This window comes from Pecten maximus, chromosome 10, assembly GCF_902652985.1.
Source record: "Pecten maximus chromosome 10, xPecMax1.1, whole genome shotgun sequence".
In the NCBI taxonomy this organism is placed as follows: Eukaryota; Metazoa; Mollusca; class Bivalvia; order Pectinida; family Pectinidae; genus Pecten; species Pecten maximus.
This window is the reverse complement of record NC_047024.1, coordinates 42794857-42820890: the sequence shown is the minus strand read 5'-3', so window position 1 is coordinate 42820890 and position 26034 is coordinate 42794857. Positions and strand designations below refer to the sequence as shown.

Genomic DNA, 26034 nt, shown 5'->3' with positions numbered 1-26034 from the left:
TGAGCGGAAACATTTCAATCCAGGAAGTGAATGCGTTTTATAAAATGTTTGATTTGCAATGTGATTTTGAATGTTCTTATCTTATTTTTTTTTGTTCATATAAAAGATTCAAATGACTTTCACGTGTTTAATATTTCATCACCAAAGGTTTGTTTGCAGCTAGATGTGACAAATATAATCGAGATTATGTGTTTTATCGAAAACAAAAAACTCGGCTTTCATCGTCCTCTGTAAAGCTATAACAAAATTTTCTTATGAAAAATGTAATCTCAAAAATACTTTATTAATAGAATCATTTTCACCTGTCAAAACAACTTCCAAATAAATTCGAACGAAAAAGACAACAAAAGTTCTCATCACCATCACCACATTCTGCACATGCGTCAGATATGACGTAATCAAATTCTATTAAGATGACATCATCTTCATAACCCGGATGTAGTACTCAATAGCGTTGTCATAACACTTAATTTTATCCATGCTTGGAGGGCACATCAACACTCCCTTTTTGTCGTAGGGCATATTTCGTTTCCCGATGTTCCTTACGGAGACGGGATCCGTGAGTCCGTTCTGGATCCGGGCGTAGAGACTTAGGTAGGAATGTATGCATCGGAGTTTGTTCACACCCCCGGGACAAAGGGACGTCAGCCCGTCCCCGTTTCTCTTGGATGGTAGATATGTATTGTCATTATCTGTAAAGATACAAAACCATAAACGATTAGTAAGTCATATAGAGTGACGTCATCGTGACGTCATCATAATTTGACACGATTTTAGTCACTTCATAAATGTGTTTGATTCGCTATTTATTAACCAATAGTAGTATCATGGTCGTTCTTTAATTTTTGTCATTTAATAAAATGTTTCATTCGCATATATCCCACCTAAGGCTTATTTGTTAATCAAAAGTTATACCAAGTTCGTTCTTCAATATATACCGACTTATATATCAACGAATTGAGATATTGAAAGCTACAGCCGCTGCTGAATGATGTAAAAAGAGATAAAAACAATGATAACAATGGTCCCGTGCCTGTTCAAAACTGGGGACATGACAATCTGTGTTGAGTCACAAAGCAATGTAAGTATCTGTGTATATGTACCGATTCCTATCAAATGTTTATTTCAGCGATGTTGGTGTTATGTCTGGTACGGCAGCCAACATCCCTGTTAAAATCGACCACAATACAACATTATCTTAATTCATATCCTTTTTGTATTAAACCTTTCATTCTTGCGATGTAGATTTTGGTTTTCCCTGAATTAGGCTAAGACTTATTCCAAAAAAAAACAAATTTTCAAACAAAAAAATTAATGCTTATATAACTTTGCATTTGAAACTCATAAAATAAAATTCAGTTTTCTATTTTAATCAGAAATTTCTGACAAAATTAATACAACAGCTACATATTCTGATGTTTGTCAATTCAGGATTCTACCTTACCAATTTAAACCGTATTGAAACTATTACCTCGGTTGATATTGTTTTTGTCAGGGTGATAAAATCTCGGATCAACCTCATCAACATACTATAATTTGATATTATACCAAACGTTCTTCTGAATCCCCCAATTTCGTTACCCCCCCCCCCCCCCCCCCCCCCCCATTCCCCTTCATTAATCACACACAATACTCGTTAAGTTCGCTCATTCATCTTTGTTTTAAAACGCTACACATTTTTCTTCAGAATCAGTTACATTGATATAGTAGGGAAAGAAATCTGAATAATACGTAGAGGTCGACCCAAACAGCCCTATACGCGTCAAACGTGATATAACGAGTCATCTGATTGGCTGATTGTATTCCTTCAGTGATTGAGAGCGGAACGGAACGCGTCGTTATATCGATAGAACCGAACAGCTAACAGAAAACGAGGAAAGTCAATTAGCTCTTCACGTTTTGGAGTTAAAATTGTGTGAAGAACGATTAAAGCGGCCTCGTCCGATAGGGATAATTTTAATCTCTCACCGACATATCTATGTTACCAATAGTTACACAAGGGAGTAAAACATGGCGATAACAATGTGTGATCAATACCACCGAGTATTAACTAACAATGTTTGTAAATAAACAACATTTACAAAACACAACATCGTACTATCTCGTTAAAAAAAATGACAATAGCGCCGAGGACGGACGAGGATTGATAATGACGAGTTTTTACAAATGTTATGTTTGACGGTATCTGAATCAACTAATTTCCCTTTGCATTACGTATTACCTTTCCCATGTCAATATGATTCGAATCTCTTGTTCCAAACTGCTTTGCTAAGCCCCAATATCTTTACGACAGACTGCTTAACTATAATTGTGAAATGCTATCAATCGAATTCTTAAACTGAGATCTCCATAAAATTTTGATTTTAGTTATCATTCTTTGCTAGCTAAATTTAAAAAAAGGACACTTCCTGTATGTTTGATAATTTTTGCCTGGGAACATGCAATGTTATCTATTGTGACATGTGGTGTTCATTGTCAATACTAGACAGAACAGGGGCCACGGCAGCTCTGTCGGTTAGAGTGCCAGATACGTAACCTCAGGTGAAGATCCGAGGTCCGTGGTTCGACTCTACCCGTGTCGGTTTGTGTTTCTCAGGAAGGCGAAAAACGGACCAGGCTTGTTGTCATGGTTGTGTCTTTGGGCAAGACACGTTACCCTAATTGCTCTGGATGGCATGTGATAGGCATTTCGTATGTTAAGTGAGGTAGTCACCAACTACTACAAGGAGACCCGCTTCAAAATAACCCTGGCTGTTCATGGGGCGTAAACCCATCAAGCAAACAAACACACAAACTGGACAGAACTCATTCTATCAATATAAACACAATTCCTGTCTCAATGAATACCAATGTCAATGTTAGAAACATTCGTGTACCTAGTGTATTCCGAATGAACCTAGGGTATGCCGAATGTACCTAGGGTATTCCTAATGTACCTAGGGTATTCCGAATGAACCTAGGGTATGCCGAATGTACCTAGGGTATTCCGAATGTACCTAGGGTGTTCCGAATGTACTTAGGATGTTCCGAACCAAATGAGAGTGAACATCATCGGAAGGAAGAATAGAGATCTTCATATATAACTTTTAAAATGAGTAATTAAACCACCAAAAATCACGAGCTTAGCATAAGAACCAAAAATGATGATATTCGAACGAACTCTTTTGAACAAAAACAAAACACAAAAGCCGAGGACAACACAGAAACCGTGAACGATAAGCATAATATGCAGCCGACACAAACCAAGGCAACCTGGGGCAATGTCCCCTTCAATTTATAGGTAAAACACACATTTTCTTTTGTGAAGATGATATTGTTTGGTGTGGCCGATGCGCGGATATGAAATACCTGGTATTATACTGCATGAACAGAAGTGTATTAGAAATGCATTTCATTTTGACGGGGTTGTCATGTCGTAATATATACAGTCAAAAGGTCCATGTCGGTTCTAGATAAGTATTCCACCCCACTCATTGAAGTTCAGGTAAGGAAGCGAAACAACTTGTCCTGTATTAGCCCAGTTTCCTCTGGCCCTACACCGGACATGGTGTCAGGGCCAGAGGAAAACTCGGGCTAGTCATGCATGTACTCCGATATAACTTAATATGCTTGTATGTATAAACTTCAATATTGTATAATACGACTCAAATTTAATTATTTGCCGGCGAAACTATTTGTAAAGGGCTTGAGATGAGTGTACGGCGATTGGAATAGGTTTTTTTTTCATGTTCGTTTCTTGGTATCGGTTAATTTCTTATGACGTTATATGCAGATACATGTATATTGTTTTTTCATAATTATTCATTTGATACTGCTAAAAAGATTTGTCCATGCGTCGAGTCTATATGATTTAATCATGTGAGCAAAAAATCACACAATAAGTACTCTCGTGAATTTTCTAAATTTCGATACAATAGGTTAGAAGTGTCCCGGAATATTATTGATTACTGTAAACATCGAAATTTACGTGAGGGCGAAATCTACGCCTATTACGCGGAGTCCTTTTGATCGCGAAAATGTAACCCACGCGTATTAATTTGATATTAATTAGCGTAAATCTCGAACTACAAACGAAGGTGGATCGATCGCGACAATTACCCCCACGTGTATAGTTTTCATATCGAAATCGCGAAATTAACCCCTCGCGAAAATAACCACATTTACATAATTACAGTACATATTTTTACCCGTAGAAGTAGCTGAAGTCAAAGGACGTGCATACAGTCGTAAGCAGAAAGATGCACTGTCCAGTTTCTGAATGTACGTCCCTGTTCAGAAGTTAACCGATTTACGTTTCGTCGTTATATAGAGTTTTTAAAAACAAATTATTATAAGGTTGTTTACGTCTACATGTATATATTATATATTGTGTGGCCTATGACCTTTGACCAGGGTTACATACTCTATCAGTACTGAACTGTAATATTAAACTCGTTACACGAGCTTGTATTGGTGAATGACATTGCGACATCAGACGAGTGTGAAACTTATCTATTTGAGATTCAAGTTCAAGTTCAATTTATTCCAAGGACCTACCGGTCCATAAGTGAAAATAACAACATGGAGATTGAGGGTGTGACAAAAACACCTCACAATATCAGGATACTGTCGTCAAACATTCTAAAACAAACCTTGCTTGTTATTTCTCTGTTACTTCAGTGTTTTCTAGCCGACCGCGAGTAAAGTGTGAAAATAGGTAAAAATAGAAATATATTTCAAAGTATATGATACTGTTATCATTCACACTGTTAAACAATGTGAATTAATATCAATTCATTGTGAAACTAACCAGTCAATGTTTCAATTTTCAGTTTGATCGGAAAATTAAATATTTGACTTGACTGCAACCTTTCCTAACTTTGATATTGACAGATTTTTGTGGAAAAAAATCAATCAATATCAGCATTATAAAATATTCATTGAATTGGTGAGTCACACTTTTTTGACCTGTGACCTTTGGTGACCTAAATATTTACCTAGAGAATAAATATCCATTTTTTTAAGCAGGACAGCCCTTGATAGTATAGATATTTGTTTCTTTTTTTAATTATAATGTTTTAACATGTGCCAAAATGCTTATAAATCCACAAACTCTAAAACCATTTATCGGTGACATATATACAGTAATATATATAGATTGCTATCTCGAAGCAAGTTACGTCATGAGAAACGGGTATTCTAAGGACTTCATTCCCCGAACACCAACTCTGGTAAAGAGTACTTTCATACATCAAATAAATTGAACTGTTGGAACTATAAAAAAATACTTCGAGTTAAGCAGGGTCTTCGAGTTATAACACTTCGAGAAAACGAAGTTACGACTGTATGTCGAAAACACTTTATACAGTAATTCAAGCCAGCAATTGGACGTGTGGTAACAACAATCATGCTGAGTATCAACCTGGAAGTAATTCTCAGTAATCCATGAATTATAGCAGGCACCATAATATGTGGTGTATACGATGCTACAGAAAATATCAATTATATGAGGAGTTATTGAAGATTGCAAGATATAAGGCGATAAACAAAAAGTCAATCATATAAACTGCTGTTAAAGATGTCAATAACATAAGGCGATGTACACAATGCCAATTATATATGGCGCCATAAATCATATGAGGCGTTATTGAAGATATCAAATATATTTATGTATAAGGTGCTACACGAAATGTCAATTATATAAGGCGCTACACGAAATGTAAATTATATAAGGCGCTACACGAAATGTCAATTTTGTAAGGCGCTACACGAAATGTCAATTTTGTAAGGTGCTACAGGAAATGTCAATTATATAAGGCGCTACACGAAATGTCAATTATATAAGGCGCTACGCAAAATCCCAATTATATAAGGCGCTACACGAAATGTCAATTATATAAGGCGCTACACGAAATGTCAATTTTGTAAGGTGCTACACGAAATGTCAATTATATAAGGCGCTACACGAAATGTCAATTATATAAGGCGCTACACGAAATGTCAATTATATAAGGCGCTACACGAAATGTCAATTATATAAGGCGCTACACGAAATGTCAATTATATAAGGCGCTACACGAAATGTCAATTTTGTAAGGCGCTACACGAAATGTCAATTTTGTAAGGCGCTACGGAAAATGTCAGTTATATAAGGCGCTACACGAAATGTCATTTACAAGTCTATGTAAATGTCTAAATGTGTACAATGTACATCATAGTTATAATTTAAGGTGACGCACGAAATAGAAATCCAATAAATATAAAATAAATAAAAAAAAAAATAAAAAAAAATAAATAGATAGATAAATAAAACGGCGATTTTAATTTAAGCTAAAAGACATGATATTATTTATAAAGGACAATACGCTTTATATCCGTTATAAATGTAGTGCTGAGGAAGCTATCGATTAGGGTTCTAAAGCACATAAATAATAAGCTAGCAATATTGTTTATTTAATGCTACATGTCATTAAGCACGGAATGATCAATATTGTCGTAATGATGAAAACTGACCTCTTAGTATAAATATATGCATGTCTTTATAGATTAGATTTAATACCTGGCGTTAGACATCGCCAAGATAAATTAATATTACAACCAAACAATATCTGTGTAAACAACACATTGAAGGCGGTACTATCGGCGTTCTCATGGGAGTGGTCCGTTCGATACACCTCGGGGATTATCCCCGACACGATACACATGCCATAAAGTGTATATCCGTTCAATATTAAAACAAAACTCAGCCATTCCGGACAGCCAAAGTTCCGCTCGTCTAATTTCTATTGGCGTCTGCAGTCATGACACGATGAACGCGAGAAACCCGAGTCTTATTAAACAGATTCTGTTTCCCCATGTCATCCCACAATTAACCTGTACGTTTCAAACATTGGCAAGATGATATGCATGGATTGCACTTTTAGAAATAGCACCGGACCAGCGCGTGGGGATAGCATTACATCACTATTGACTGGTCATAAAGTCTTTATTATAATCTAGACTACAAAGGACTCAATCGGCCGACGAATAGTGTCTATACAAACTCTCATCCCGCATTTGTAACGATACGTCATCCTCTATGTCATAGGCAGTGATCACATTTCATTTCCCCTTGGGATTGGCCGTTATGTATACTGCAGACGTTCATATTTTAGTGGCTCTTTTATCTTAGCGTATTTCAAGCTGAAAGGCATTCCGCTGAATTATGCTTATGGTGATCGCAGTTTCTAAATATTGCTTCTGTACGGAAAGCATATATAGCGGGTGCGTCAACTGATTATGTCATTAATGTTTGATATGCTTAGTACAAATGTATGCTTATGTTTTATATGGTATAAGTCTACACCATGATTTGGAAACTTTCAACTATAAGAGGTAGAAAGATTCATTGACAAATCTAAATATTAAACAGAAGTTCCTATTCACCCGTGTTACCCCCCTCCCCCTCCCCTTCCCTCTTCCTTTCCCAATTCGAATCATCCCTCATCCAAAATACGGCATGCTCAAGTTGAAAATGCTACAACGGAATCTTCGAATGTTTATACGTCCAGTTGATTTTTCACTATAATACATTGGAGAAGTATTTTAACAGTACTTTTTATTGTGTTATGCTTCTAAACAGTGCTAAACGGAGAAAGCCGAGCGTTACCATATAACACGGTTGCGGTCACTTTCAATTTTCCTGGGAAAGTCTTTGTTGTATGATATATTATTTAAAAAAAATATATATATTAAAGATGATAATATTTTCGAACGGTGACAATTATAGTCGCTTTAATGATAACATGATTACATTTCCGACGGAAGTCCCTATGGAAACATCACAAGAAAAAAGTCATACGACATAGCATGTCCATGTCTAAATAGCAGGAACAGTGTCATTTTAACGCTTTTCTCGTCTTCCGATTAATCGTAGGAAGCAAACATTTAGGTGACTGGTCAGGAAATAATTTGCACCAACACTACCGACCAGTCATCATAAGAAACATTAGAGAGTGCAGAACAGAAAATTCGATCTCATCCCTATTCCTAATATATCTGGAAAAAAAATTCAGTCAAACACTTGAAAACTTGAAATATATCGACAGAAAAAAGATAACTGGTCTTGTTGATAAAGGTTTGGCATGTAATTCTTGTCTTTTTCATTATCAGCAAAATACGTCATTCGAGGTGTGGGTATTTCGGACGTCTACCGCCGTTTACAGCTGATAACCACTTTGATCTCGGCGGTTTCGCCCACAGTTAACTATCATTCTGGCAGATAAAAAAGCTGGGCTGCATGACTGTCCCGCGACGTCACGTGGCGGTGTTCTGGTATTTACGTATGAGCACCAGAGGTGCTTGGTAATTAACATAATTGAAGAATAACAGGGTTCCAGTCGTTTTAATTGATTTGCCTATTGTTGTCCATTCCTTCCAACAGAGGACATCTTATCGTGTATTTATAATGACATATTAAGACTGGTTCTGCTCTAGAGAAAGTGTAGTTACCATCATGCTAGGCCTGGGATCATACCGAGAGGATCAAAGACAGAATTGTGGAATACCCACACGTGCCGCACGAGACATTACTACCTTCTTTAAACAAAGAGTTCTAAAGACGGAAAATGTATTTCAGGCATATAAAAACAATACAACACAAAATTAATGTATTGCGTTTTTGGTACCTGGTTTGAAAATGAACACGTCGACAGTCAAAGCTTACCTTGCTATGCTATTAAATGCCATTGTCAAGTATTTCCTAGGCATATCTTCTCCCCCGTAAATCTGTCTAGTTTGTGATAAAGATTGTGGTTCGTCTAAGCGTTTCGTCCAAATTTTAGAGGCCTAACTGCGTAATATAATGTGTCACGTCTTACGAATATTGTTTTCCGGGTTTCCCTTATAAATGGTCCTTCTCTTTGACATGGCGTTCTCCTCGAGTTCAGCCCTTGAAAGACTGTTTCTCATTATAATGTATCTAGTCAAATGCTGTGGTGTAATTGGTTCACAAGACGTCCAATGCTTCGATAAATTTCACAAATAATACTCTATTTTCTGTCTAGACGTTAAATAAATAAATAAATAAATGAAACAAATAATCAGGAAATTATTCGACTAAAACCATACGTCATTTAAGATGTGCGGGCTTTGACATAATTTGTTCAAGGAAAGTAGCATAAATATCTCAATAACTGAATTTAAACTAGATCGTAATTAAACTGTATAATTATCAAATTAAAAGATAATTACGTGACTTTGGGGTTTAAACGGACGGTAGGTGGCGCTTCACTAGCCGGGGCGTTTGAGTTAGGATGTGCTGAAGTTAATATCCACGTGTAAGACGTCACTATGAATTCAAATCGACTATTTACACGTAGTTTGGATAGCTGTCATTCTAAATCTCTTCGTCTCTTTATTTTTAGACAAATACAAAAAATAAGACAACGTATTCATGAAAATTGATTAACAAATGTTTCATGTTTGTGGGTATTATAGTAAATCTCATTGATGTATAATGTAAAACAGTTTTCTGTTATTTAGTTATTTAAATGAGAAAGAAGGAAGGACGCAGCCGTGTGTTGATGTGGGTGGGTCGGTGGGGGGGGGGGGGGGGGGGGGAGAGGACGTGACGATGTAACGGAGGTTGAGAGTGGGGTTGAGAGTGGGGGCCGCGGTGGGCCGAGTGGTTAAGGTTTCCCGACACTTTATCACTAGCCCTCCACCTCTGGGTTGCGAGTTGGAAACCTACGTGGGACAGTTGCAGGTTACTGACCGTAGACCGGTGGTTTTTCTCCGGGTACTCCGGCTTTCCTCCACCTCCAAAACCTGGCACATCGTTAAATGACTCTGGCTGTTAATAAGACGTTAAACCAAACAAACCAAACCAAACCAAAGGGTTTGGAGTAATGAAGCCCTGGAGGATGCATGGTGGCTGCTATGTGAGAGAAGGATGGGTCCGGAGAAATGGGGCTACCTAGGAGAGGGAAGGTAACGTTGTGATGGAGGGGTGAAGTCGGGGGGAAATGAGGCACAGGAGGAGGGTGATGTCGATGTTACGGTGGGCTGGGATCGGGAAGGGAACGGGGCTACCTTCAGGAGGGAGGTGAATATGTGACGGAGGGATAGGATAGGGAGAAATAGGGTCGAGTTGGAGGGTGGTGGCGATATGAGGGAGGGGTGTGGTCGCGAGAGGAGCGGGGCTGTCTGGGGGAGGGAGATTGGTATATATGATTGGTGTAGCTTGGGTCAAATGAGATGGGAATCAACGGACGGCAGGAAACGATTGGTCGACATGCGGGGACGGAAGGAGTCTTATAAGATGGAGGTTTAGTTGAGAAATAAAACAAATCTTCAGCGGAAGGTTTCCTCCATCAAGTTCACTTAACCTGCCATACGACTACAGTCAATAACAAACGTCACACGTATAGAGATACATGTTAATGTGACACAATCTAACATAGGCCACATGTCATACTCCACCGGAACAACGGCTTCTCCAACTATAATACATTGATCTTCTCCAATTCTCACCACGGACAGGAAATATTCCGTAATGTATCCTCTCTGGATAGGGAGGGAGCGGTGTCCGCTAGGAGGAGGGGTCATCACTTTCCGCGAAGTAGGGGGGGGGGGGGGGGGGGGGGGTAGGTTAGGGGCAGGGAGAGAGGCTGGGTGGGCACCGAATATCTAACCTTACACATGGTCTGAAAAATACATAAACAATATATGACGATTTATGTAACTGTCATGACTTCGATCACACACCTGTATCGATTATTGATTACGATCACACACCTGTATTGATTATTGATTACGATCACACACCTGTATTGATTATTGATTACGATCAAATACCTGTATCGATTATTGATTACGATCACACACCTGTATTGATTATTGATTACGATCACACACCTGTAAAAGCAACCCTTTATATATTTATGTTGACCAGTGAGGTAAGTCCATTCTTAGGTTAAAAGAACCCGTTTTAGGATCAATGGATTAGTTTAAAACTCTCTACCTAAACATCACAAGTCTCAATTTCCGTACGGTTGCATGCGTATTACAATGAAGAGGTTCACTTGGTATATATATAAAAATCGATCCTTGGTTAAATACCCATCGATTGTCTTTATACTCATTTTGAGAGAGGTAATTTACTCGAAAAGTTGTAAACTTGTCATTTCTAAATGGATATAAGCGGGAAAGAGATTTTATTTGGCCGAGGTGTTATGCGTGTAGATATTTGGCGAGACACATGTCTCTGTAAGAGAGAATTTATGTCTCTTTCTTTGCAACAATAATCGACATTTTCAGCACAAACTACCATCGCATTCAAACAAAAACTGTAAATTGATAATAAAACTGCCATTCAGGGCACAAAACATTTTAAGACACCGAAAAATTACGTTTGATTTCTACTTCATCACGTGAAGAATTGTAATCCATTCAAGATGTCTGCCTCTCGAACTAGGAAATCGGGGTTATAAATGCGAGGATCTATAGTTGATACTCGGTAATGTCTTTGCGCAGATGTTTTTTACATCCGGGTACTAACATTATTTACAACGAGACAGTCTCCATGTCTTCTATCTCGGCATGTTATATCAATGTTGGAAATATTAAACAATAAATACTCAATAATAATATAATATAATATAATATAATATAATATAATATAATATAATATAATATAATATAATATGACATAATATAATATGACGCAGAAGCTATCTCCCGAGAGTGAATAAATTCATCATTGTTAATTTCATTATTGCAAATCAAGGCTTGAAAAGATTTCATTGTCGGTGACGTAACGACGTAGTATGGTTAGGAATTCCAATTATTTCCCTACGTTTAATTTACGTATCCTCTTTACCAGTAACAAATTTTGACTTCTTGTTATTTTATTTTCGTTTAAATGACATTATGTCTAAGTGTTAACTTCTAGTTTCCTTAATCTGTCTTGATAAATTGGTATCTTTTTTCTATTTTGTTAATGTCCCTTTTGAAGGTTCAGATACGATATGCTAGCTCCGTACTCCAGGTGTGGTATGACCTTTACTTCAGAGGTAAACCGTTTAAATATGTATTTTCATGTATGTCTGATTATCCCCATAATTCTGCTTGCTTTATGGAATATTCAAGTTGTTATTCCGAGATTCCCTGTTCCGAGATCCCTGTTCCGAGAACCCTGTTCCGAGATTCTTGTTCCGAGAACCCTGTTCCGAGATCCCTGTTCTGAGATCCCTGTTCCGAGATCCCTGTTCCGAGATCCCTTTTCCGATATCCCTGTTCCGAGTCTATTCCAAGAACCCTGTTCCGATATCCCTATTCCAATATTCCCGTTCCGAGATCCCTGTTCCGAGATCCTTTTTCCGAGATCCCTTTTCCGAGACCCCTTTTCCGATATCCCTGTTCCGAGATCCTTGTTCCGAGACCCCTTTTCCGATATCCCTGTTCCGAGATCCCTGTTCCGAGATCCCTGTTCCGAGATCCCTTTTCCGAGATCCCTTTTCCGAGACCCCTTTTCCGATATCCCTATTCTGACGTCCCCGTTCCGAGATCCCTGTTCCGAGATCCCTGTTCCGAGATCCCTGTTCCGAGATCCCTGTTCCGAGATCCCTTTTCCGAGACCCCTTTTCCGATATCCCTATTCTGACGTCCCCGTTCCGAGATCCCTGTTCCGAGATCCCTGTTCCGAGATATCTTCCCTTGTTAACGTTACCCAACTTTTCCCCACCAGATATAGTGATCTACATTCTACCTATTGTAAGTATTTTACATTTATCAGGCTGTACTCATGCATATGTCCATTTTTGGCTCTGGATAATGTCATCGGCGAACAGGTATGCCGATGAGGCTATTGTTTCCTGTAACTCATTGTTATAAATTACAAATGACAGTCCGAGGACCCTACGTGTCCGAGCGTGTTACGCATGCGTGCTGCATAGAGTATGCTTACTACTTATATCTTGCTTGAGGTATATCAATTCTACTGCGCATGTCCGACATGTAGTACGCGGTGTTTCCCGAAATTCCAGTACTATCATCAATTCAAAAGTCTGCGCTCGGAAATCCCACAAAAATACGTTAATGGTTATTATCTTAACGACTCAGTCCCAAAGTATATTTTCCCAAATCTAACAATTTTCTGATGTTGCCACAGTTTCGCAATACCTCACCTGCATAATTATATCGATTTCCGGACCGAACATAAGTCGCCACTTAGAGAAGTTGACTTTGTCCGGATAATATACAGTTAGGAATGCTGTAATACGTCATCGTGTCCAGTTCCCAGACCGTCGTCTACACTTACCCACCGGCCATACCATTATGGTCAGATCTATATGACCAAGGAAGAAGATTAAGTCTTTATAATATAAAGATATGTTCTAGGTATATATTTCATTATTATCATGAGTTTGTTCTACAAAGATCTGTACTAGGTATTTTATTATTATTATGACTTTATTCCTATAAAATTATTATTTTATTCTATAAAGACCTCTATTAGGTATTTTGATATTATCTTGACTTTATTCTATAAAGACCTCTATTAGGTATTTTGATATTATCTTGACTTTATTCTATAAAGACCTCTATTAGGTATTTTGATATTATCTTGACTTTATTCTATAAAGACCTCTATTAGGTATTTTGATATTATCTTGACTTTATTCTATAAAGATCTCTATTAGGTATTTTGATATTATCTTGACTTTATTCTATAAAGACCTGTACTAGGTTTTTTTATTATGATAACTACAAATGTCTGTAGTTTCGGACCATGTATACGGGACGAGTCTATCGATATCGCTATCGCGTACTGTCACGTGATGCAGTCCTCTCCATACATCGAGGTGAAATAGGATTGTTATATGGTTTTCAATAATGTGTTCTATTCCAAATAATTAAATGAAACCTAGCATGTACATTTAGAACAAATTGAAAACGACAATTGTCAAGATATCAATATGTTTGTTTGTCAAATAGTCGAAGAAATTACAGCGTTAGTCGATCGTCGACAAAAGGGTCAATGGCTGATTTAATGTCAATTTTGCGAGGGTCTGAATTATTGTCTATTATGTGAAGGACATTGTCCGAATTATCGTCTGTAATGTGAATGACATTGCCCGAATTATCGTCTATTATATGAAGAACATTGTCCGAATTATCGTCTGTAATGTGAGGGACATTGTCTGAATTATCGTCTGTAATGTGAAGGACATTGTCCGAATTATCGTCCAATATGTGAGGGACATTGTCCGAATTATCGTCTGTAATGTGATTGACATTGTCCGAATTATCGTCCAATATGTGAAGGACATTGTCCGAATTATCGTCTGTAATGTGAAGGACATTGTCTGAATTATCGTCTGTAATGTGAAGGACATTGTCTGAATTATCGTCTGTAATGTGAAGGACATTGTCCGAATTATCGTCTGTAATGTGAAGGACATTGTCCGAATTATCGTCCATTATGTGAAGGACATTGTCCGAATTATCGTCTGTAATGTGAGGGACATTGTCTGAATTATCGTCTGTAATGTGAAGGACATTGTCCGATTTATCGTCCAATATGTGAGGGACATTGTCCGAATTATCGTCTATTATGTGAGGGACATTGTCTGAATTATCGTCCAACATGTGAAGGACATTGTCCGAATTATCGTCTATTATGTGAAGGACATTGTCTGAATTATCGTCTATTATGTGAGGGACATTGTCTGAATTATCGTCTGTAATGTGAAGGACATTGTCCGATTTATCGTCCAATATGTGAGGGACATTGTCTGAATTATTGTCTATTATGTGAAGGACATTGTCTGAATTATCGTCTGTAATGTGAAGGACATTGTCTGAATTATCGTCTATTATGTGAAGGAAATTGTCCGAATTATCGTCTATTATGTGAAGGACATTGTCTGAATTATCGTCTATTATGTGAGGACATTGTCTGAATTATCGTCTATTATGTGAAGGACATTGTCCTGAATTATCGTCTGTAATGTGAAGGACATTGTCCGAATTATCGTCTATTATGTGAAGGACATTGTCTGAATTATCGTCTATTATGTGAAGGACATTGTCCGAATTATCGTCTATTATGTGAAGGACATTGTCTGAATTATCGTCTGTAATGTGAATGACATTGTCTGAATTATCGTCTGTATGTGAGGGACATTGTCCGAATTATCGTCTATTATGTGAAGGACATTGTCCGAATTATCGTCTGTAATGTGAAGGACATTGTCTGAATTATCGTCTATTATGTGAAGGACATTGTCTGAATTATCGTCTATTATGTGAAGGACATTGTCCGAATTATCGTCTGTAATGTGAAGGACATTGTCCGAATTATCGTCTATTATGTGAAGGACATTGTCTGAATTATCGTCTATTATGTGAAGGACATTGTCTGAATTATCGTCTGTAATGTGAGGGACATTGTCTGAATTATCGTCCACCGTTTTAGATTTTGTATTAGTCTAAAAAAGCTATGAATATTTACGAATACCTCTTTGTTAGCTGATAACAGAATTCTCAATGCGCATTATTTTCCAACTGATATAAACCTTGTCACGAATTTTACATTTACCCGGCCAGAGGCAAAACAGTTAATTTGTTATCCCATAAACTCCTTCCTACATTCTGTGTATCTAATGGCTAGATACGAATTTGTTCAGATAAGTTAATTTCTAACTCTCTGTAAATAATTCTTGTTTGCATTTCGTCCTTTTTTTCTGTCACTCTACAAAATGATCGTTGAAAATGACAAGTAAATCAGTCGATTGCGGTAAACCTATGTATTTAAGTAGTAATTTCTTTTAAGCCAGTCAGACACTTAAAACGCGGTTCCTTTTCTGGGTCGGATACACCAGTTTCCTCCGAAAACAAGACCTCCAGTATAATTCCACCCGGAGAGTGTCAAATAAAGCTTACAATTTGTTTGAAGTTGTTTCATACTTGCTTAATTCAGTTTAATTCATCGTATATCTTGCGTGCGGTAATTCATAACCGCGATAAATTGTTAAAACCTCATGGCACTCGAAAATCAGAGAACCCCAAAATATGAACGGATACAGTATATTGCTACATCACACGTGTTTGGGAGTTAAGAATAAGAAAACATGCTCACCTGTAGCGGACGTGTCTTCCTGGTAGTGGTAAGGAAATCCATGTATATTTACCGGTAATAGTAGAAGTATCGTCCACAAAACTAACATGGAAAGTGCCGGAACATCTTTTATATTCATCGTGTCTCTTAAACTTATGTTTCCTCAAATAACTTCCTTGTTTTTGTAATGAAAGGTAAGTAAAGTCTGTTTTCCTGTCAAAATAAGCGTTCTCGTCCGTAAACGCACGTCCCAGTGTACGGACAACTGTCGCTCTTCGTCGTTATATTCCGTGATGCCATTGTGGGTGGATTTGCTAATTAAGTCGTGTGGGCGGGGCTTAGATTGGGGGCGTGGTCATACATTACCGGTCGTCAACCAATCACACGTCATCATGGATTCATTTCGACATTGAAATATATTCCTCATAAATGGAATAGCGAAAACACGTCGATGTGTGTTATATGTGACAGACATTATAGGTTAAAATCAATAACCCATTGAGCTGCCTTCTAACAACTGCAGGAAGACGATCGACGGAACACAACGGATCTCACTGACAACGCCATACAATTCGAAGCTTCGAATTATCGTTATCCTGATATCAGAATGGCGATTTGTTTTAATTAAAAGGAACTGATTAGGAGATAAATACCAGCAAAATGAATAACGCAGGTGTTTTTTTTACGCTAGCGATGAAATTGTATTAACACCCATTTTGTTTTTGTTTGAATTATTTCAAGGAGCGTATATTGACTACGTCATCTCACGTGCGCGATGCCAATCCATATGACATGTCGTTCCTTTGAATTATTACTGCATTTACAGTGACATTCCCATATATGTTGATTCCTATCGATATAAAGGTTACATTGGAAGACTAAACAAACAAACACGTCATCACATGGGCCCAGACTCGTTTTTAGGATATGATTGATCCAAACGCCGCAGCCACAGCTCAACTTTATAATCTAAAAGAAATATTTAAACCTCTTTTGTAAGAGTAGACCAAAAAAGCTGCTTGCCCTGCCCTTTTGATGTTTATACAGAAATCAGCGTCCTTTTCTAGTATCCATTCGCCTAAATGCCTTTTCCATTCGCCTAAATGCCTTTTCCATTCGCCTAAAAGCTAAAAGCATGACCTTAGTAATTTTAAATGTTATCTGTAAATGTTTTTCTTTGCAATATACATGATGTAAATAGTAATTAAACTAATGATATAAAAATGAAAAAAAAACAAACAATAAAAGCACACGCACAGTGAGATTTGATGTTGAGTTATGTGTAAAAAAGAAAATTACTTTAACATTCGTCTCCTATAGACGACGAAGATATAGTGAATGTACCCCACAAGGATCTTGAGTGAGTATGGACGGACGGGCGAACATATATTACCATATTTGTATTATTATACTTTTAAAACACTGCTGGTTTTTGTGGTATTTGTTGAGTTTCCCCACTTCGTTACACGTGTTGTGGTATACGCAGTATTTATTTTAATTGCCGTGACTACGTAGGTTCGTCATTCTCACTCAAAATGGATGAAAAGAGGAAAACTTAAATTCAAAATAATGTATTTTATATTGCTCTCTCAGTGTTGGCAGTTCAGGATTGTGCTATTTTCCTATATATCCTGTCATCAATTAATCTAGATATATATCATACCAGACTTAGTCTTAACCTTATACGTCGGCGGGTTTGATCTAGCCATTACTGTTATTACCAAATGATACAAACAGGTTACCGATATTTCATTTACTGGGCAGTGTAAAGAGATTTGAGTTGTTCCGTGATGTTAAGAGATTCGTGTTTTTTTTAGTGTTGTTAAGAGATTTCAGTTGTTGAGTGATGTCAAGAGATTCGAGTTGTTTAGTGATGTGAAGATTTTTTCAGTTGGTGAGTGGTGTAAAGAGATTCGAGTTGTTTAGTGATGTTAAGAGATTTCAGTTGTTGAGTGATGTTAAGAGATTTGAGTTGTTTAGTGATGTTACGAGATTTGAGTTGGTGAGTGATGTTAAGAGTCTCAGTTGTTTAGTGATGTTAAGAGATTTGAGTTGGTGAGTGATGTTAAGAGATTTCAATTGTTGAGTGATGTTAAGAGATTCGAGTTTTATTAATGATGTTAAGAGATTTGAGGTTTTTAGTGATGTTAAGAGATTTGAGGTTTTTAGTGATGTTAAGAGATTCGAGTTGTTTAGTGATGTTAAGAGATTTGAGTTGTTTAGTGATGTTAAGAGATTCGAGTTGTTTAGTGATGTTAAGAGATTTGAGTTGGTTAGTGATGTTAAGAGATTTGAGGTTTTTAGTGATGTTAAGAGATTTGAGGTTTTTAGTGATGTTAAGAGATTTGAGATGTTTAGTGATGTTAAGAGATTTGAGTTGTTTAGTGATGTTAAGAGATTTGAGATGTTTAGTGATGTTAAGAGATTTGAGGTTTTTAGTGATGTTAAGAGATTTGAGTTGTTAAGTGATGTTAAGAGATTCGAGTTGTTTAGTGATGTTAAGAGATTTGAGATGTTTAGTGATGTTAAGAGATTTGAGTTGTTTAGTGATGTTAATATATTTAAGTTGTTAAGTAGTGTAAAGATATTTCAGTTTGTGAGTGATATAAAGAGTGAAATAGTTGGTTAGTGGTATTGTACCGAGATTTCTGTCTCGTATATTTTTAGATAACTACTAAATTGTTAACCATTAATATAGCTTCAATCTTTCACTATTTTTTCTAGTTTTTCATTGTTTACTTTTTATAAATATTTATTTTTCAATTTATCACACTAACGTGAATGAAGTTTTGCTGTGACCTCTTGAACCCTAATCAATGTATTACTACGCAGCAGCCTAAACGCCATTGTCAATACTGGGATATACCATACATAGGGGTCAGTAGTAACATATAGATACCTTGAAGTGGTAACGTACAGAATATAATAGTATTGGACAGAAATTTAAGGTATTATTTTTCAAGAGAGGCCGTTTAAAATCGAGTAATATATCACTGTCTATGATATGTGCAGTATTTTATGGTTGTACAACTCCTCTGTATGACATATATCAGAAATGAGAGATGTTATTCACTTGCCTGGCTAAGTTGTGAAATCCCCTAGGAATCGTTTGTTTTATGATGTTCTATTTTCTTTGTTTTTCTCTCTGCGATGTCTTTGTATTGAGATGTGGTAAAATTTATGCGCATTTTTTTTTTAGTTTTTTCTTTTAGTTTTTTTTTTTTACAGTCATATGTAAATCATCTTGTGTTTTGCTGTACGTTTGACACGAAAACTTTGAAATAAGTTTTATTGAGTGAAGCGAATAGTTCATTAGATAAGACAGGTAGGTGTTCGTTCCGTAATACAGTTGCGGTATTGCACAAACTTGCTTTAGCGCTGTTTTCAACACGTCCCCAGATCTTGCCGTATTGTTTCCGGCAAGTCTTTGATTTCGTTTCTTTTTTAACTTTACTAAATGCTTTCCTTACACTTGGTCCAATGTCTACGACCCCCACGATTTGCATAGTGGGCGTGGGAGATTGCGAAGTCGAATTGTTGCGATCTTGAGGGAGCCTTGTGGAATTTTGATTTTTTGTGATTAAAGGCCGTGACAAGATGTTTGTCTGTCAAAAACGATTTTTAGGATTCGATACCAAATTTCACGAGAGCGAGATAAAACGGGGTGATCGCAGAAGACCGAAGGTCATCTTAACATACATCAACATAGCGCAGCGGACCTTGGTACTCCTGCGTAGGTGACCATTATGGCATTGGACACGTGATCTCTTCTGGTGTCACAAGGATTCCATTCTCTCACCAATTTAAAGTGACGAAGGTTATACTGGTGTGAAATATTATGACGTGGAACCTGACATGGACAAAAACAACAGAGAATTGTGTCATTAAATCCCATAACTCAAGATCGAAAATATGAGGTAAAATTTAGAAGACCACGTGTTCCAGTAGGGTTAGCGTCATCTGCTTCATCCAAAACACCTGTCATGTAAATATTGGTCAAAGACACCTGTAATGTAAATATTGGTCAAAGACACCCGTCATGTAAATATTGGTCAAAGACACCCGTCATGTAAATATTGGCCAAAGACACCCGTCATGTAAATATTGGCCAAAGACACCTGTCATGTAAATATTGGCCAAAGACACCTGTCATGTAAATATTGGTCAAAGACACCCGTCATGTAAATATTGGTCAAAGACACCCGTCATGTAAATATTGGTCAAAGACACCTGTAATGTAAATAGTGGTCAAAGACACCCGTCATGTAAATATTGGCCAAAGACACCTGTCATGTAAATATTGGTCAAAGACATCCGTCATGTAAATATTGGTCAAAGACATCCGTCATGTAAATATTGGCCAAAGACACCCGTCATGTAAATGTTGGTCAAAGACACCCGTCATGTAAATAGTGGTCAAAGACACCCGTCATGTAAATATTGGTCAAAGACACCCGTCATGTAAATAGTGGTCAAAGACACCTGTCATGTAAATATTGGCCAAAGACATCCGTCATGTAAATAGTGGTCAAAGACACCCGTCATGTAAATATTGGTCAAAGACACCCGTCATGTAAATGTTGGTCAAAGACACCCGTCATGTAAATAGTGGTCAAAGACACCCGTCATGTAAATAGTGGTCAAAGACACCCGTCATGTAAATATTGGCCAAAGACACCCGTCATGTAAATAGTGGTCAAAGACACCCGTCATGTAAATAGTGGTCAAAGACACCCGTCATGTAAATAGTGGTCAAAGACACCCGTCATGTAAATAGTGGTCAAAGAAGGTTTATTTACATTCTGAAAATGTAAAAAAATAGTTCAAAACTGTGAACGGCCTTCACAATTCGTGGATAACATAGATCTCTGTCAAAACAAGAGGTAAACAAAGTTAAATGTACTTGATAAACAGGACAGATTTAAACACAACGTGACAAAAGGATATATGATATCGTGGTGATTGTTAAACGCGATCAAAAAATCGTGTTGGTTTGCAAAACAAAACGCATCCGGTACCTACGAGAATATTTCATGGCATAAATCATTGAGCTCCACTTTTAACCAACTTTAACTGATACATCTTATAAAATGACACAATGTATATTTATTATAACGACAAACATATAATGTAGACCAACTGTCCTGTCGTTCCCTTACTGTATAGACACCGTTGTTATAATCTCAGACATTTTGTGTTTATTTCATTTCATATCAATTGCGTTTTAGTTAGTTTCGTATTTTCTCCAATGTTAGCTTTGCATAAGTTGTAACGCGGCCTCGTTTTGAATATAATTAGTGTGCCCGCCATGTCAATACTACAGAGGTTACTGACTACTACTACTTTTAATTTGCTTTAAATCTATAAAATCTTTCAATTCAAAGCAAGATCGACGGTATTGAGACATAAATGCTGACAAGAGGATGACCGACATAACTGAATTTCGTCCAAGGAAAAGGACGAATTTCATGCATTTAGATTAACAATCCAGTTATGATGGCAGTGTTAGCGGTCACGGACACGATCGACACGTGGTTGATAACGACAGTCTGGATAACGATTCTGAGTAACAGGATTTGAAACTACAACTAAACCAGAAGTCCGAACACCGTACTGAACTTAAACAGGAACCGGAAAAGTTTCTAACTATAACTGCTTGTAAGAGACGTTTTCAGGTGACGGCCATGTGATCCTCCCTGATCACGAGGCGGTCATGTGATCCTCTCTGATCGGGAGGCGGTCATGTGCTCATCTCTGATCGGGAGGCGGTCATGTGATCCTCTCTAATCAGGAGGCGGTCATGTGATACTCTATGTTCAGGAGGTGGCCATGTGACCCTCTCTGATCAGGAGGCGGTCATGTGATCATCTCTGATCAGGAGGCGGTCATGTGATCCTCTCTGTTCAGGAGGCGGTCATGTGATCCTCTTTGTTCAGGAGGCGGTCATGTGATACTCTCTGTTCAGGAGGTGGTCATGTGACCCTCTCTGATCAGGAGGCGGTCATGTCATTCTCTCTGAATAACACCATAACCAAAGGACCCTTATTGGCTCTAACTCCCCCAGAAGGCCTATCAACACTATCGCCACCGACAATTGATTGTGTTAATCAACAGGTGAGTTAAACCCATTACCAAGACAATAAAAGCTGTAGACTTTGTTTGTAGGATCTATCGGTGGTGGTGTTGAATTAAGGATTGGTAAACAAAACACATTCGACAATATTTCAAATGAACAGTGAGGATACGCATACATCAAAATCATTACATTATAGATTACAGATAACAAGCTGGACGCCCCCACTACATATCTAACTAACTATTAAATCAAGGATCTAGGTGTGTATGGCTAAGCGTATAACTAAATGACCGAGTATAGAGAGCTGCAGCCAACAAATGGGTTTCGTTGGGGAACAAATCGCCAGGAAGTGATGAATATTCATTTTAAACTCGAAAATAATGTTACTAGCAAAGCAAATACACGAGGCGAGAATCGGTAGGTCAGAATACAACAGGAATTTGATTGTTGTACTGAAATCTTTCTCACATACATATGTACCTCACAGGAAGATCATGTTGTGTCTAGGGATGGAGTAAAGCGATCTCACAGGGTAGGAAACGCACGCGCTACGGCGACACTAACAATAGCGTAACGTCTGTACTGTATATGACCATAGAATTTATAAGAAAGTCCGGAAAATATTAATTTTGTATTTTAAGGAAAGGAAGAATGCGTGCACCAAAGTATACGCCTATTAAATTATCTCCCCTTCCTACAGCCTCCCTCAAGGAGAATACTGATACTATAGTCAAGGACATTTCTAACCCCCAGTTAACATCTCCAGACAAAGACGGATGCATGATCACGAAATCGGAGACTGACACACCGCCAACGGATATTGATAACTCCGGAGATAGTCAGAGACAGTACATTATGACTACTGATATAGACAGTTCAGCCGCAAAATCTGAGAATTACATTGTGTCAACGGATGTGGACAATTCTGGAGATCGTCAAAGACAGTATATCATAACTACTGACATTGATAGTACGGTACACTCGGAACGTCCAGTATCTGAGGAGGTATTACATTATGATCATACCGATGAGAGTGATGATGAATTTCAGGATGCTCAGAACCATGTTGCCACTGACATAGACATGTACACTAAACAAAACAACAGGGCACAAGACACCAAAAGCAGAGACACAATAGAGAGACCTAACTTGCCACACATTGAGCTTTTGGATAATACGGATCTCAGCCGCGCATCCATTGCTATTCTACAACATACTGATCCGGCACTGCAACCACTTATCACTTACTTAAAGCACAACAAGCTTCCAACGTCTCAGAAGCTTGCGCGTCGTGTGTTATTAGAAACTGCTGATTATGCTTTGTTCGAGGATGTTCTGTTTCACGCGCGCATTACCAAGTCTCAACGGACCAAAACAATGGCTGCATATCAACTTGCCCTACCAGAAGGGCTGATTAAGACCGTTCTTGAGTTATACCACGACTCACCTCTTGGTGCGCATGGTGGGATTACAGACACGTTGGATCGCGTTAAAGAACATTATTTCTTTCCACGGATGTCGGTCATCATCGGTAATTATATCAAGTCTTGTCTTGTCTGTCAACGGAGAAAGGTCACCAGAGCTCATACTAAAGCACCGGTCACGGCATACCCACAACCATGTCGTCCATTTCAAGTCTGGCAGATGGATTTATTAGGGCCCTTTCCCACAACCTACAAGGGAAACGCCTACGTGTTCACAGCTACGGACATGTTTAGTAAATTCCAATATGCAAAGGCTATACCAACTAAGGACGCGATGACAGTTTCTACAGTTTTGCTAGATCTCTTTACACAGTATGGAGTGGCTGATACCGTTCTTAGTGATCAAGGGTCAGAGTTCATTGCCAAAATTACCAAAGAAGTTTGTTCTAAACTTGGAGTTGACCAACAGTTCACACCAAGCTTCACTCATCATTGTTTAGGAGCATGTGAGCGGATACATAAATCCATTGAGGAACGACTAACTGCTTATGTTGATGACAATCGTCGCAACTGGGATGACTATCTCTCATCTGTCATGTTTGCTATAAATCTGAGCGTGAACTCTAGCTTAGGATATGCTCCGTATGAAATAGTCTTTGGACACCGCCCAAAGTTCCCACTTACCCTGACACCTGGTTCAGAAAGTGGTGAACTTTTCACAGACGGACAAATCTACATGACACAGTTTCTCAAGAAGCTTCAGGTTATCCAGGATCAAGTACGACAGAATGTGGAGAAATCTCAAAAGAAAATGCTCGAACGAGCCAATGCTTACACTAAAAAACTAGATTTGGCCAAAGGAGATTATGTGTTCATGGAGAACAATACTGCAGGTATAGGACAGAAATTGCAAAATCGCTATGTTGGACCTCTAGTTGTGGATTGTGTCCATTCTGATCATAGAGTCCTCCTACGCGACCCAGCAACAGACAAGCGTCAAAAACAACCGGTTCATGTGAATAGATTGAAGATGGCCTTTGTTCGGGAGCCAACTCCATCTCCATACCTTCTACCAACTGTTGTGACACACCGAGGAACATCATGCAGCGAAAGAGCTAGTCAAACTGAGGACGCTCAGAATACTTTCCACGGTTCTTCACGCAAAGACCACCCTCAGTTTCATGATGCTTCTTCGGAGGTCCCTCTAAGGCTGCCACCAGCCACTGCAACTCCTCTTCAAGAGGACCCTGAACCATCTGACGTTGAACCTTCAGTAACAATTCATTGTATGGCTGATCCAACTGGTCCATCTGTTCGTCCCAAACGAACTTGTGGCAAACCGTTACGCTATCGTGATGGCTCAGCTCGTGCAACAAGTACCTCTGAATCGGACAGTGCTAAGTATTACAAAGTTAAACGTGTTTTGGCGCAACGGGGTTCGGAACCAAACGTTCGCTACCTAGTTCACTTCGCAGGTGAACCAGCCCAAAATGCCTTGTGGATAGACAAAGCCGATTTGAACCACAAAACGCGTCAACAAGTTATGACGAAACCACCACCAGTTTTAGATCATTAGAATATTAATTACTTTACAATGGAGGATGAACTGAAATTCCTAATTACAGAACTTTCAAATCAGTTGTTTGTTTCATCACTTTATGCTTATCAGGTACAATTCGGATTGTATTACTATCAATATTTTTTTGAATGGATTATTAGGATGTCTATCATGATTGCTTTGAAGGTTTTGATTATTACCTTTGATATTAAATTAGAGTGCTATGATATGATTTTTGACAGTCAATGATTGAATTGTATGTTATATGCAATATTATGAATAATGCTGCCATGTATGTTACCCAATTTACTGAATTTAACCTTTTATGGATATGTGGATCTAAGACTCATAAAATTTTGCAGTGTCATTTGATGGATAACACTGATTTTCTTTTCTTTTTTTGCCTAACATTGTCATTTTTCCTAGTCAATGGTATTTTTGTTGCCATAATGCATAATATTGTTATTGTATTAATTAAATTTAGTGTTGTTCTTAGGAATGATTTGATAATTAAGAGTTATCTCCCATGATACTCAGGTGCATGGTTTGCACATTGTTTAATTTTTTCCTCATAATGTTCTTTACAATGTAATATTTGACTTAAAGAATCCAGTTCTTGTTCATCCTGTTACAACATAACCTACATCACATGATACCTTAATTCTCGGAGAGAGGCAGTATAACTTCAGCCCTGTATATTTTATCACATTTATGATGATATAGTCACAAAGTGTTTGTGCTTTACTTAATCATGGGCAGTTATGTTGGGTTTTTGATATTTAGAGTATTAGAATATACTTACTGTGATCAAACCAATGGATGCAATGGGTTTTTAGTTGCTCTACCCTGTTAGTAAATTGCACATTTGTCACTATGACTTTGTCATTTCATTAGT

The 26034-nt window shown here is 37.9% G+C and overlaps 1 protein-coding gene across 1 annotated transcript; it reads right to left on the bottom strand.

Annotated features, from left to right (window-relative positions):
• Nucleotides 1–262: 262 nt before the first annotated feature.
• LOC117336775 lies at nucleotides 263–16376 on the bottom strand. The gene is made up of 2 exons (XM_033897413.1): nucleotides 16103–16376; nucleotides 263–692 (listed from the first exon to the last, which is right to left on the bottom strand). The coding sequence occupies exons 1-2, from the start codon at nucleotides 16218–16220 to the stop codon at nucleotides 409–411; spliced, it is 402 nt and encodes a 133-aa protein (XP_033753304.1). The 5' UTR covers nucleotides 16221–16376; the 3' UTR covers nucleotides 263–408.
• Between the last annotated feature and the right edge of the window lie 9658 nt (nucleotides 16377–26034).

Excerpts from the sequence above, each read along its gene's own strand:
- LOC117336775 (XM_033897413.1), bottom strand. The coding sequence starts at position 16,220 with ATGAATATAAAAGATGTTCCGGCACTTTCCATGTTAGTTTTGTGGACG. Across the intron at positions 693-16,102 it reads GGAAGACACGTCCGCTACAG|ATAATGACAATACATATCTA; the intron begins GTGAGCATGTTT and ends GTATCTTTACAG.